The sequence below is a fragment of the Anopheles gambiae genome, chromosome 2 (genome assembly GCF_943734735.2).
Source record: "Anopheles gambiae chromosome 2, idAnoGambNW_F1_1, whole genome shotgun sequence".
NCBI lineage: Eukaryota > Metazoa > Arthropoda > Insecta > Diptera > Culicidae > Anopheles > Anopheles gambiae.
Window position 1 is genome coordinate 82,783,642 of NC_064601.1, and position 14,163 is coordinate 82,797,804.

Consider the following 14,163-nt stretch of genomic DNA (forward strand, 5'->3'; position numbering starts at 1 on the left):
TATGGAATTTGACACACGCAGCGGGTGACAGTTTTCAACCGCATGCGTCAGAATCAAACAATTTTTATTTTTCCGCACGCACGTCCGCACGCCCGCAGTAGCGATTACCGCTGCCTTAACCTTCGTTTCTATGACCAAAAATACACCCCCATCTTTATGACCACCTACCCGGATAGGTCATACATTTTGTATGAGAAATTGCACTTGTGCGTGGTAAATTGTGCATGATTTCTGTTTTGGTTGTTGAAATGACTTCAAATTTTCAGGGAAGCTTCAAGTCAGGTTTATGTCGGGGACCGCCTGTGTATGAAAAATAATTTTGATTTTTTTTTTATACTGAAAAGAACAAATTTTTATGCAGCTTTCCTGAAAAAGTGAAGTTTTTTCAATAACTGAAACAGAAGATATGATTAATTTACCATCCAAAAATGCAAACTCCCATACAAAATGTATGACCTACCCGGGTAGGTGTTTTAAGAAGCGCACTTTATTGGTCTGCTGCTCACGGCGTGGCAATGGGAACTGAGGGTGACGCGTTTCCTGTCTTTTTATACCTTAAACATCCCAAGCGCCACAGATTAAGCTTAAACGACTGGAAAATTGAATATCCATAGAAAAAAATGAAAGCTCCACAGCTTCATTGGTTTGATCAATAGATGGCGTATTACAACTCATCACTATATTGCTATCCTTTTCTTGCAATGTGTTTCGGCAAGTTTCATCTTATCATGACCTATATAACCTTCTAACTTTCTGAGCAAAAATCTACATGAATGGTCGTGTGGTCAGATACGTGGGTATCAACACCAACGACCATTACTCAAATCTCACTTGCTTCAGTGCTGGTGGTTTCCGTTGGAGTTTAGTATTTAAACAATCGTATCGCCGTTCTAGTTCTAGCGATGCATAACTTCAATGCGAAACCATACAACAGTACAGAGGAAATGAGAAAGCTCTCCTCCAAGCGATGAAGCTCAACTGGTTGGGGTATCCCACCAACAGAGAGCGCCACCATCTTTTTCGCTATTTTTAGAATGCATGAGTCGTTTGCCGTCTGCTAAACGAAGTCTTTCTATATTCCGTTTAGGTAGAGAACTTGAGTCGTTTAGAAGCCGTTTAGTGGTCGTTTAGTGGATTTGTGGCACTTGGGAAGGCCCGTGTCTGTGCTCCATCGGATGCGATTTTATCGGAAGGCCTGTCAAAATTTTATATGGGATTTGACAGATAACGTCGGACGTGCGATTTCGTCGTACGACGGAATTAAAATTTTTTGATTTCGTCAAACGCCGCATCCGATTTTATCTGACAAACTAGGAACAATCTCAAATTAATTTTTCACAATCGTTATATTATTAAAATCATCCAAATACAGGCGGTCCCCGAGATACACGCCCAAGTGCCACAAATCCACTAAATGACCACTAAACGGCGTCTAAACGACTCAAGTTCTCTACCTAAACGGAATATAGAAAGACTTCGTTTAGCAGACGGCAAACGACTCATGCATTCTAAAAATAGCGAAAAAGCTGGTGGCGCTCTCTGTTGGTGGGATACCCCAACCAGTTGAGCTTCATCGCTTGGAGGAGAGCTTTCTCATTTCCTCTGTACTGTTGTATGGTTTCGCATTGAAGTTATGCATCGCTAGAACTAGAACGGCGATACAATTGTTTAAATACTAAACTCCATAGGAAACCACCAGCACTGAAGCAAGTGAGATTTGAGTAATGGTCGTTGGTGTTGATACCCACGTATCTGACCACACGACCATTCATATAGATTTTTGCTCAGAAAGTTAGAAGGCTATATAGGTCATGATAAGATGAAACTTGTCGAAAAACACATTGTAAGAAAAGGATGTCAATATAATGATGAGTTGTAATACGCCATCTATTGATCAAACCAATGAAGCTGTGGAGCTTTCATTTTTTTTCTATGGATATTCAATTTTCCAGTCGTTTAAGCTTAATCTGTGGCGCTTGGGCGGTACCTCTTATACGCGGATTCGGAGATACGCGGTTTTCTAAATATGACAATTCTTTGAGCAAATTGTACTGATTTGACACATCAATTTTAAATTGCCAAATAATTTCCGTTTTGATCGAATGTTAAAAACTATTTCAAATGGTTTAAAACTGTTATATTCAGTAAGATTTATATCAACTAATTCATAAAGTAACTATAACCTCCCCTTGCTTGCAAAATTACACGAACATTACTGATATTTTAGCTGGAAACCACGAGATTCGACTTACGCGGAAATTCGAGATACGCGGTATTTTGTGGCCGTTTTCGGTCCCCATTAACCGTGTATCTCGGGGACCGCCTGTAATCGCAATATTATACGAAAAAGCGTTTGACAGCACGTGCGATAAAATCGCATGCGATGAAGCACAGACACGGGCCTAAATCGGTATTTCTGGTCACTCTGGCGACCTGTCACGGACTGAAAAAGGAAGAAAAGAAGTCCAGTTCTATACATTTGATCACTGTGCGTGGTTTGGAAATTTTGCGAGCGAGTTTTCTGCGCCAAGTTTTTTTTACACCCGTGCGAAAGTTTCGTTTTCCTCGTTTTCCGCGCTGAGTATTCGAGTGTTCGCGTGTCGCGTGCCCCAAGCCGACCAGTGATGGATCTTGCCAAACTCAAGGTGGCCGACCTAAAGGCCGAGCTTGCGGCGAGAAATTTGGACACCAAGGGAGTGAAAGCGGTGCTACTGGAGCGCCTGAAGGAAGCGATCGAACGCGAAACCAACGCGGCTGCCACCAGCGTTGACCCGAGCGGCCAACAACAGTATCTGGCACAGCAGCAGCAGCAGCATCAACAACAACAGTTGCTACTGCAGCAACAGCAACTGCAGGCGCAGCAGCAACAGCACGCCCAGCAGCAACTTTTGGCTCAACAGCAACAACTACAGCAGCAGCAGCAGCAGCAAAATGTTGCAGTTGCCGAGCAGCAGCCACTGCCCCAAGAGCAAACGATTGAGGACCTTTCTATGTCAAGTGAGTTGCATCGCGAAAAACGGATCGATAGGGCGAAGAAAGTGAGCATTTTCGGCGCGATTCTACCATTCCCTGGTGTGTAATCAGAGTGCTGTGCGGGATAGCGCGCCATTTTGTTTGTGAAGGGAAAAAGTTGCTCGTTCCCGCTTGCGCGTCCGATCGGCGCTCTCGCTCTCGCGCCTGCCGCACACTCACACCGATGCAGCGTTTTAAAGCGCCGTCGTGCCGTTTTTTTTCGGGCCAGGAGAAAGTGTGCGTATACACGGGCTTCTGGCAGTGCGTACTAAGTGTGTTTGTGTGTGTGTGTGTGTGTGTGTGTGTGTGTGTGTGTGTGTGTGTGTGTGTGTGTGTGTGTGAGTGCGTGTGTGGGTAAAAATGAGGTGTCTCATTTCGTCCGTGGTGTGAGTGTGTGCGTGTGTTTGTACGAATGTAGCGGGAACACAAGATAGAGCAAGTTGTAAACAACGCACATCGGTCCAGGGGATTGGAGTAATGAACTCATTGTTTTGCTATGTTAATGCTTTCCTTTCCTTTTCGCAACTGTTTTCGTGCATGACGGAGTAGCTAAGCGGGTAGCGATGAACTGCACCATGCAGCTCGTCTATACGGAAAACTCCATGCAAAGATTTTGATTGACGATCGAACATTGCGATGTTGTTTTAATTTATCGTAATGAGTTCTGCACGCGATTTTTCCAATTATGATAATCGCTAGCCGAGTAGTTACTCCGTTCAGTTCCTGTCTGGGGGGGCTTGATCATGTAGCGCAGTATTAAACCGGTTTTTGCTGTTCGTTTTTAGGCAAGCGAGTTGACACACCGGTACGGCGGCGTAGCACTCGGCGTTCCATGACACGATCACCATCGCCACCCAACAGCTCGGCGGACAACCCACACGCCTCGCTGATGGGAAGTGCCCGCAAGCGGGGCCGATCGCGCTCGATGACAAAATCGCCCTCCCCCCAGCGGCTGACCAGCGAGGCACCGTGTCTGGAATCGGTACAGGAGGAGGAACCCGAGCCGGTCAGTGCGGCACCAGAGCAGCGGTTAGCTAGCGCCGAACAGCCGGCCGCCTCAACCGAGCCCAAAATGGATGAAAGCAGCAGCACGGCACCGGTCGTTGAAGCCTCTCCAGCACCTTCAGCGCAGCCGGAACCGGCACCTGCGACGGCAACGGCACCATCCGCCATGGAGGTTGAAGAGAGTGAAACAGACGCTCCGTCGGCGGAACCGGCCAAGGAAGAGAATGTAGCACCGGCCCCGGTCCCAGCGGAAACGACGGATGGGTCTGCGGCAGAGCAAGCTGCACCGTCCGAGACGAAGGACGATGAGAAGAAGACAACGACTGAAGAATCTGCAAAGCCGGCCGAATCTAGCGAAGCCGCCAAGCCTGCCGCCGCCAGCAGCACTGGTGGCGAAACGGGCTCGAACAGCAAATCTAAGGCGGGACCCACGAAAGCCGAAAAGAAGCAGTCTGGCCAGCAGCAGGCGCAGAACAATGTGGTTGAGTTCGTGTCGGAGGAAGTGGAACCGCAGCTGTCCGCCGAGGCGGAAAAAACGTTCAAGCTCAGCTGGTGTAAGTAGGCACACAAGCGAATGGCGTTTTGGGGCTGTGAAGTAATTCCATTTCTTTTCCCACCCGCTTTAATTGCAGATGATTCGGATCTAAATTTGGCCATCGATGATAAGGATCTGCTCTCGGCCAAGCCCCTGTCCGACGGCATATTCGGTCTGGTGTGGGCCGGCGTCCGTGCTGGCCGGGGCGTCACGGGCGGCAAAGTGTTGTACGAAGTATTAGTGGTGGACGAGCTGCAGCCAGCCACCAAATCGCCGCTGGTCCCGGACGGCGAAACACCGACGGCCGAGATGCGAATAGGCTGGTCTACGGCGATGGAAGGCAAACGGCAGCTCGGCGAGACGGACCATTCCTTCGGCTACTCCAGCTGTGGCAAGAAGGTGGTCGGGGGCAACTTCGAGGAGTACGGCAAGCCGTACGGGAAGGGCGATGTGGTGGGCGTCTACCTGGACTTGGACGCGACGCCCTGCTGCATGCAGTTTACGGTGAACCGCGTCCGACAGGGGAACGCGTTCGAGTTCGAAAAGGACAGTTTGGACGGCAAAGCACTATTCCCGCATGTGTACGCTAAGAACCTGTCGTTCAAGGTGAACTTTGGCACGGTGGAGGACGGGCTTCCGCTGGTGGAGAAGAAAAAAGTACCAGCAGTCGAGCCGGCCACTGAAAAGAGCGGCAGCGAGGAGGCGTCGCCGAACAAGGACACCACGACGGACGGTGAAAAAGCCTCAACGGAAGAGGCCAAGGTGGAAGGCGATGATGCTTCAAAAGAGGAATCGGCACCGGACAATAGTGCGAAGAAGGAAGCGGAGAAACAAGATGAAGACATCAAAATGGAGGAAGCGGTAAAGGAGGCTGAGTCAGCGGACGAACAGCCGGCGGAAAAGGTACCCTTCGACGAGGCGTACACATTCCTGAACCGTTTCATGGAAGAGAATGGAGATTGCGTTGTGGAAGGATTGAAGGGCCCGTCGGCTAGGGATAGCTGCGAGGTAAGTAACCTTTCGCGATGTGATCAGGTGAACAAATGCACCACATGCTAACCACCAACGACTTTGATTTCAGCTCGTAATGATGATTGGACTGCCGGGAAGCGGCAAAACGACGTGGGTACAAAACTACCTGAAGGAAAACACAGACACTTCGTTCACCTTGCTGAGTATCGACAGTTTGCTGGAGAATATGAAGGTACATTGGTAGTTGGTACGGGTGGTCCTTCGAAGCCACGGATTAACGTTCCCTTTTCAAACCCTTTTCAGGTGGAGGGTAAGGCGCGTGAACCTTCCAACACTCCGCAATGGCAGAAGGTGGTGGAGCAGCTGTCGCGCAACATGGCACGGTTGATCGAGATCGCTTGCAAGCGCAGAAGACACATCCTCATCGATCAGGTAATGTGTATGATAAATGCTAATCATTCCAACAAAACTGTAATGCTTTTTTGTTCCATTCATCCAGACTAATGTGTTTGCTTCGGAGCAAAAGCGACGCCTGAAAGGGTTCGGCGGCTTCAAGACGCGCCGTGCGATCGCGGTGATACCAAATCTGGAGGAGTATAAGCGACGCTATGAGCAGAAGGTGGCCAAATACGGCGCGGAAGTACCTGAAACGACTCTGAACACGATGAAAGGTATGTACCTAGACTGCACCTTCACGCGTTACATACCACATTCAGCTTAACTATTTCATGTTTTTTTTTTAATTTCATCAGCAAACATTTTTGTACCCACGCTGGAACAAAAATGGTACACGGAAATTGTATTCGCCGAGCTGCCGGAAACCGAGGCACAGGAGACGCTGAAAAAGATGAACGAGGAGGGCCGCAAGCTGCTGCCGCCCCGGCGAAACCGCGCCAATCAGGCGAACCGACAGAAGCACAACAACAATAACAACAATAACAACAGCAACGCGAACAGCAACTACACGTCGCGCTGGAACCACAACCGTCCGCAGGGCGGCGGTGGCCAGCAGTATGGCAAGAACCGGTACGGCAACAACTCGGGCGGCGGCGGTGGCTACGGCAACCGCTACGGCAACAAATCGAACGACAGCGTTGGTCAGTACGGCGGTGGGCATCATCGTGGCGGGGCCGGCGATTACCGAAGCGGCAATGGGTACGGGCGCCGGGACGATCATCATCGCGGTGGCAACTATGGCAGCGGGGGAAATCGGTACGACTCCTGGAACCGTAACAGTGGTGGCGGAGGGTAAGTGTGAACGGTTTTGAGGTTTTAAACGCAATTTTAATGCAACTTTTCTCCGCTATGCAGATATTACAATGAACGCGGCTACTCGAACCGTGGCTACAACCAGCAGCAGGATCATTCCACTAACCGATACGATGCACGTCGTCGCGATCGTCGGGGTAAGTGGTAGTGATGGGAAGAATGAAATTTTCGTCGGAATTGTTTCCGGCTAGCTCCGAAGTTTTCTGGAATCGATGCCGGATAGTAGGTCCGGAATCGGAATCGGCTTTGTAATCGGCATTGGTCCTGGAATTGGCTCCGGCATCAGAAATAGCTCCGAAATCAGAGTCGGCTTCGGAATCGGAGTCAGTTTTGGCATCTCCAAAAGAATAGACTTTAGAGTCCAATGATGCTACATATTGACAGCCGCAAAAAATCCAAATTTACTTGTAAACGATCCATACTCAAGGAGATTTCCCGATTGATTTCGCTTCTGAAACATCTTATTTCAATTCAAGAACTGATTCTCATTCCGGAGCAAATTCTAATTCTGGCGTCAATTCTGATTCCGGAGCAAATTCCAATTCCCAGGTCGATTCCGATTCTGGAGCCAATTCTGTTTCCGGAGCCGATTCTGATTCCAGGGCCGATTCTGATTCCAGAGCAGATTTTGATTCCAAAGCAGATTCCGATTTCGGAGCCGATACCGATTCCAGACCCGATTCCGGAATCAATTCCGGTTTCGAAGTCGACTCCGAAATTGGCTACGGAGTCAAATCCGCAATCGGCTCCGGAATCGGCACCGGAATCGACTCCGGAATCGACTTCGGAGTCAACTCCGGAATCGACTCCCGAGTCAACTCCGGAATCGCGTCCGGAGTCAACTCCGGAATCAGCTACGGAATCAGCTCCGGAGTCAACTCCGAAATCGGCTCCGGAATCAGCTATGGAGTCAACTCCGGAATCAGCTCCAGATCCGGCTCCGGAGTCAACTCCGGAATCGGCTCGGGAGCCGGCTCCGGAATCAGCTCCGGAATCGACTCCGGTATCAACTTCGGAATCGGCTCGGGATTCAAATCCGGAATCGGTATCGATTCCAGTAACGGAATCAACTTCGGAATTGATGCCAAACATGAAATTGGAATCGAGTAGGTCCGATTCCGAGCTTCCACCACTAGTAAGTGGATTGGCTACAAATGTTTTCTCCCATTTTTAATAACTATGCGATAACATAAACTGAACTGGAATGCGTTTGTTTGGCAGGATATAACAACAGTTCGAACTGGAATACGCAGGGCGGACAGCAGCAGTGGAACAATAGCTATCAAAAATCGGGCAACTCGGATTCGTGGTACTTATGGTGGCAGGTATGTCGATCGCGAAAGCATTAATCCCAACCATTTAGTTTTGCTAAGTTGAAGAATCTTTCCCCTTCTAAAAAACCCGCTGATAATGAATGTTTGGATGTACATGCAAGCAAACAAAATCACTCGATAGTGATAGAAAAGCACTAATACTTGTGTCTGATCGCGCAACGATCGCGTTGCTCTGGGTGTGCATTCAAACATTTGCTCCTTTGCTTCCCCGTTTAAATGTTTATAAATGACTGAAAGATGATTTACCGGCCATGCGTGTGTAATACAACTGTCCATTCTATGTTGCTGTGCATTTAGGATCATTAACGCCACTGAAGGAAGAGGCATGCGCGCGCATAGTGCTTTGACTGTGCCCTCCCCACAACAACCCTCCCCATACAACCCCCACCCTCCCGAGGATTAGATATAGCGAGTAATACCGCCACCACCACCACACACACACACTCACACACACTCTTCTGACTGACTGAATATGAATATATATATATTGAATGAATGAATGGTCCGATTCACTACCACCACACTCCACACTACCGCGAAACTTTCTGCAGGCAAGATAGAAATGCTGCGATGCCCGGCTCTTCTTTCGCGTTCGCAATGCAGGTGCGTTCGGGCGGAAGCGTGGATTAGCCCAAATGGTTGTGTGTGTGTGTTTAAATGAGTAGTAACATAAGAAAAGAAAAAAAAAACAAACACGCCTACACCGTGCTCGCGCACTCCCACACTCGTCCTTATCGATTTCATCCCCCAACATCCTTTTTGTTCGAGGATCTCTCTGCACAATCTAACGGTGGAAAAGGTGCCGCCTAAGCTAAGCTAAAGAAGGATAAACGAGCAAGAGCAGGACACATCGCCGGCAACGTGAAGCCATGTAAAGTAATGTTTTTCGTGTTAAAGCAAGTGTCCATGTCCTTCGTGTCTTATATCGGCTGCAACGAGCAGCCATTCACGCATAGCTCCAGCAGCATCGTGTGCAACGACGTCGTCATACACCACGATCATCATCATCATCATCATCGCCACCACCTTCATGGTCATCATTAAAAAAAACCAACCGCACACAGCTTTCTTCATGTCTCGATTCGATTGCGTGTTGTGTATCGCCAAATTGCCACAAAATGTACGATTCAGTGAGGGGCTTCTCCACTCCCTGAACTTCGCAACTCTGCAGCGGAGCCTTAAACGGTGAAGATGTGCGCAAAGAAGACACGAATCAAGAGAGAGGAGTAAGAGTAAAATAGCGCAACTGTAGCGAGTTCTCTATCTTAAACACGAGTCACTAATGGAGAGACGAAGAACAAAGCCATACATGCGCGAAACTGGCGGTACACCTGCTGACTCCAACTTTCTTCCTGTCCACCGTGACAGTGGAAGGTAAGGATCGCGCTGTGGCTAAACTATTTATCTGTTTTTTTTTTTTGTTTATTTGATTTGGTTTTCTATTAATTATTTCTTACATTATACATTATCCGTTTGCCCTACTCTAAATCAAAAAGCAGTTTCATTTCGTTCGGACGCGCGAGTAACTTAACTGTCTTACACTACACTAATTCTCTCTCTCTCTCTGTCTCTCTCCTTTGTCCCTCCTCCAGGCAGTGGCTTTGCCTGCCGCGTAGTGCGCAATCCAAACTTCCAAAAAAATTCATGCGTTAGGCTCTTGCGCAAATCCTAAACACGTAACACGCGGTTTGTTGTGTAATGTTTTGTTTTGCCCCATTTCCATTCAATTTGTGTGGGTGCGTTTGTATGTGTGTGCGTGTGGGTGTGTGCGTACGTGTATGTCTGAGTGTGTGTGTGTGTGTGGGTGGGTGGGTGGGAAATAGTTTTTGAGGCGGCTTCATGCAACAAATGGAAAGGAAAGGGTGGCTGCTGCTGCAGCTTCCTCTCTGTTTCTCTGTTTCTCTGTTTCTCTCTGTACTGTTACGCTGTGTATGAAGATTGGGCGGTGTAAGGACATTTACACATACACACACACACACACACATACGAAGGCGCGTTAACAAATCACTAACATTATTTCATTTTTTTTCTTGTTTCGTTGGGTTTGTTGCTTTCACATCATCATCTCTGGCACATAGAGCATCTTTCGATTGGGATGGGATTAATGACTGACCTTTAACTTATCGCTTCTCTCTCTCTCTCTCTCTCTCTCTCTCCCTCTCTCTCTCTCTCTTTCTCTCTCGCTCTTCTACTTTCACGTTTATAGTCGAACCTGAACAACCTGCTTGCGGCGAACGGTGGCAACGCGGACGGATCGGCGGCCGCTTCCTCCTCCTCCTCCTCCGCCGCCACCGCCCACCAGTGGAACCAGTACGGTGGTGCCAGCGGGCATCAGTCCTCGTCCTCGTACGGACATTACAACGCGAAGGGTTCCGGCGGCAGCATGGGATGAAGGCAGCGGCAGTAGACGACGCGCATGGGGACGGCACCGCAGCAGAGAAACGGTTTTCGATTTGCACCCAATTGAACCTGACTGTAGTTTGTAATGTAAAATGAATTTAAGCGACTTAGTTGAAATTTTATGCTTAAAATACACAACACCGATCCACCCACCCTTCACCCACCACCATTCATCGTCATACACACACAATGCGTTTTCCACACACATACACACACACACATGACATTTATTAGTGTTACGCGAGAGGAGAGGACGTTTAGGTTCGTTGATGATGCACATCAGACAAAGAAGCAACTAAAAGCCCTTCAGAAAGTAATGCGGAGCGGGGTGAGACGATAGTCGACATACGCACGTACACCCGAAATCTAGCAGCAACGGTACAGTAACGGTTTTATTAGTGACAAGCAAGCAAGTGTGTGTGTGTGTGTGTGAGAGTGAGCTAAATATGTAAGTGCACGAAAGTTCGATTTTAGAAAGAAGAAAAAAGTCCGGGCAAGCGCCACCGAGCGCTCTGTACCGCGAGAGTCATGTACACGCCGCGTGGTGGAGATGCTAATTTATGTGTAATATGTTTTTTTTTTATCTATACAATACCTAAGACAAAGCTCGATCGATCGATGTTCAACATTAGCATGGATTAAGCGTGAAATGGAGAATGGTTTTGCGTTTAGTAGCAGCAGCAGAAGCACAGGCAGTTAGAAGTAGTACTATTATTGGTAGGGTTATTATTTTCTCTCGTTTTTTTATACAAAATATTATATATTCTTCAGTAAGATTTTTTTGTGTGTGGATTTGTACAGTTATGGCACCGCCCCAACCGTATCGTTGTAACCCTTTGGCCGTCTGTTGCATTATTTGAGCTTTGTGCACTCTTATCCTTAACACATTTGGTACAATGGTAAGACTCGATTAACTTAGCTTCTAGGTGTGCGCTACCTGAACCCAAACGGAAACAAAACCATTCGCCATTTGGGTAACTCTTTCAGTAACAGAAAAAAAAAATTTAGTAGTAGAATAATGTAACGAGAAGAGAAAACAAGAAACTGTTAGGTGCGGTCGTTTTTATCGTTTTTCTTTTCTTTTTTATTCATTTTTATTTTTTAATTCATCCTTTTTATAGCGTCTGAGCGTATTAAGGTGTAGAGAGAGAGAGAGAGAGAGAGAGAGAGGGAGGGAGCGAGAGAGAGAGAGAAAGAGAGAGATAAAGAGAGAGATAAAGAGAGAGAGAGAGAGAGAGAGTAAGAGAGAGAGAGAGAGAGGGAGCGAGAATGAATGAAAAAAAAACACAAAATAATGGCTTCAATTAGGCCTTACTTTCACTGAGAAATGGTACTGAGACTGTGTGCTTGTGTGTGGTGAAGATTTTTCTTTCAGTGAAGAGTAACGTAACCAGTAACATCCTTTCGATAAGAAGAAGAAGAAGCAGAGGGCAGTAGAGGGAAGGGATGAAGACGGAAAAGGAAATATAAATGTAATACAAGAAGCAACAACAGCAAAAACACATAACCTCCCCCTTTTCTCTCTCTCTCCCTCTCTGTTGTTTTTTTCTGAAAGGGGAGAGCGTCTATATATAAATATGTAAGGATTATGCTAAAATACAAGCAAAACAAAACTCAAAAGCATTGTAAAACGAGTAAACAAACAGAAGAGCACACTACACACACACATACTTTGGCGTGAGTTAAATTACCCCCCCCCCGCTCCTGCCTCCCATTAAATTTAAACTAAAAACAAAACATAATTCTTATAACAAACACAACTGTGTATCCTAAATGATTGCAAATTCTTACCTCCCCATGTCCACCCTCCTTCCTTCACACGTGTATAAGCAAACAAATACAAAAACAAGAAAAAGAGTTCGTAAATTAGTAATAGATTGATTGCAAGTTGGACAAAAAGCAAAAGCAACAAAAAACTGGGTAGCATTTCCCACATTTGGAGATGCTGTTTTTTTGTATTGCCATTGCTGCAGCAAGAAAGCAGTACGAGAGAGTGCATACAAAATCAGCTATAAAGAACTACTAACACATCCAACTCTCTCTCTCTCTCTCTTTCTCACACACACTCTGTCGCTATCCACTTGTCTATACTTAAGGTACAAATAAATGGAATCTGTCCATACCTAGAGAACGTCGCTGGCGTGTGAGTGCTGTTGCCTATATGTCTACTGTCCGAACGCCGAACGGTTGAGGTGAAGTTGAGCAAACTGTTGTTGTGTTACCCTTTTTCCCATCGAAATTGGTTTCATGTTTGCCCGAAGGTTTGCGAAAATCGCGTTACAATGCAGCTCGTCGTCCCGGACTCATGAGGAATAGCAGCACCGCTGAGATGATGTCCCTTGTTCCACACGCAGCAACGGTTGAGTGTGTTAAATTGATCTCCCTTTGAAATCCCATTTCCTTAACGCCATTACCACCTTGCATGCTCACAGGGGCAGACGGGCAGCAGCATGGCCTACTATTTGCCCCAAACAGCAGTGGATTGTTGTTACCGTCGTTGTTTCGGTAAAACGAATTATGCTTCCGGCAGCCGTCAATGGAACGCCACACAGCTCCAGGCGACCTGTGTACTAGAGGTGGGCATTTCGGTTCTTTTAAGTGAAGGTGAATGAACCGAGTCGTTAATTGCTGTGAACGTGACCATGATTTCGGTTCTTTCGTTCTTTTGCGAACAGAAATACCTGTAAAATTCTGAGAATCGGCACACTGCTCGTATATCGGAAGAACTACAGATTATTATTCCGTTGATCTAATCTATTGATGGGTAATCCGGAGGGAAGGCGTGCTTAAACTCTGACTCCAGTGCGCAAAATTTGAATCATTACCGGATTCGACTCCGGATCACCGCGGATCAGTCCGACTTAGTCCAGTTCAGTCCGGATGAGTTCGGATGGGTCTAGATGCGAGTCTGCTAAACCGCGTTCCAGCGTCCACCCGACGTCTACCGAACCGAACCGAATAGTTGTGTTCTTTAAGCATGTGTGCACTCAAGTAAGGCATCAAATATGTACGATTCTGTACAACATTTCTTTTTCTGTTTGCAATAATATTTACCATTTCGGTCTGATTTAAAACCCCTTTTTTCCTTGTATTTCCCATATGCCCTCCCCTTTACATAAAGCAGCAAGGCTTTAATTTAAATTTTGATTTCAACTTGAAAGGGAACGCACTCATCCAGAGTTCGATAATGGATAGTCAGGATGCTAGGAATTAGCAATTGCACCGCCAATCTAAACTACTTGCCCGCAATCGACCGGACTCTACTGGATCCGTTCAGACTCAGCAAGACCAATACGGACTGATCCGGAGTGGTCCGAACTTATCCGGAATGATCTGGAATCGGAATCGATGAGTCAGTGGAGGCAGTTTAAAATCAATCATTTTTTGTCTCTTCTCTAAATTGGCGAATGTTGGATGAATTTTCTGTTCATTATTTCAAAATAATCATGAATTTTTGCACTCATGCTACATTTTTTTTTTAAATTTTGATGTATAAAAAGAACCATAGCGTTCTTTTCTAGTGAACCGGTTCATCTTTTTTTTTTCACGTGAACTAAATGAACCGTATGGTTCTGGTTCATTTAGCACACCTCTAACTGTGGACTTGTGGGTGTTTTGCTGTTATTATGCTGCGTT

The 14,163-nt window shown here is 46.8% G+C and overlaps 1 protein-coding gene across 2 annotated transcripts; it reads left to right on the forward strand.

Moving 5' to 3' along the window:
- The first annotated feature begins 2,438 nt into the window (after nt 1–2,438).
- Nucleotides 2,439–12,658, forward strand: LOC1270366 (heterogeneous nuclear ribonucleoprotein U-like protein 2). 2 transcript variants are annotated; one of them, XM_061650809.1, is made up of 10 exons: nt 2,439–2,997; nt 3,798–4,571; nt 4,650–5,560; nt 5,634–5,756; nt 5,828–5,956; nt 6,024–6,195; nt 6,277–6,772; nt 6,836–6,930; nt 8,015–8,118; nt 10,334–12,658. In XM_061650809.1, exons 1-10 carry the CDS (start codon nt 2,625–2,627, stop codon nt 10,517–10,519), a joined length of 3,363 nt encoding a protein of 1,120 aa, XP_061506793.1. In that variant the 5' UTR covers nt 2,439–2,624; the 3' UTR covers nt 10,520–12,658. The 2 variants fall into 2 exon arrangements, with proteins under 2 accessions (XP_061506793.1, XP_061506794.1); XM_061650810.1 differs by lacking the exon at nt 10,334–12,658 and adding an exon at nt 8,425–8,989.
- Nucleotides 12,659–14,163: the final 1,505 nt, after the last annotated feature.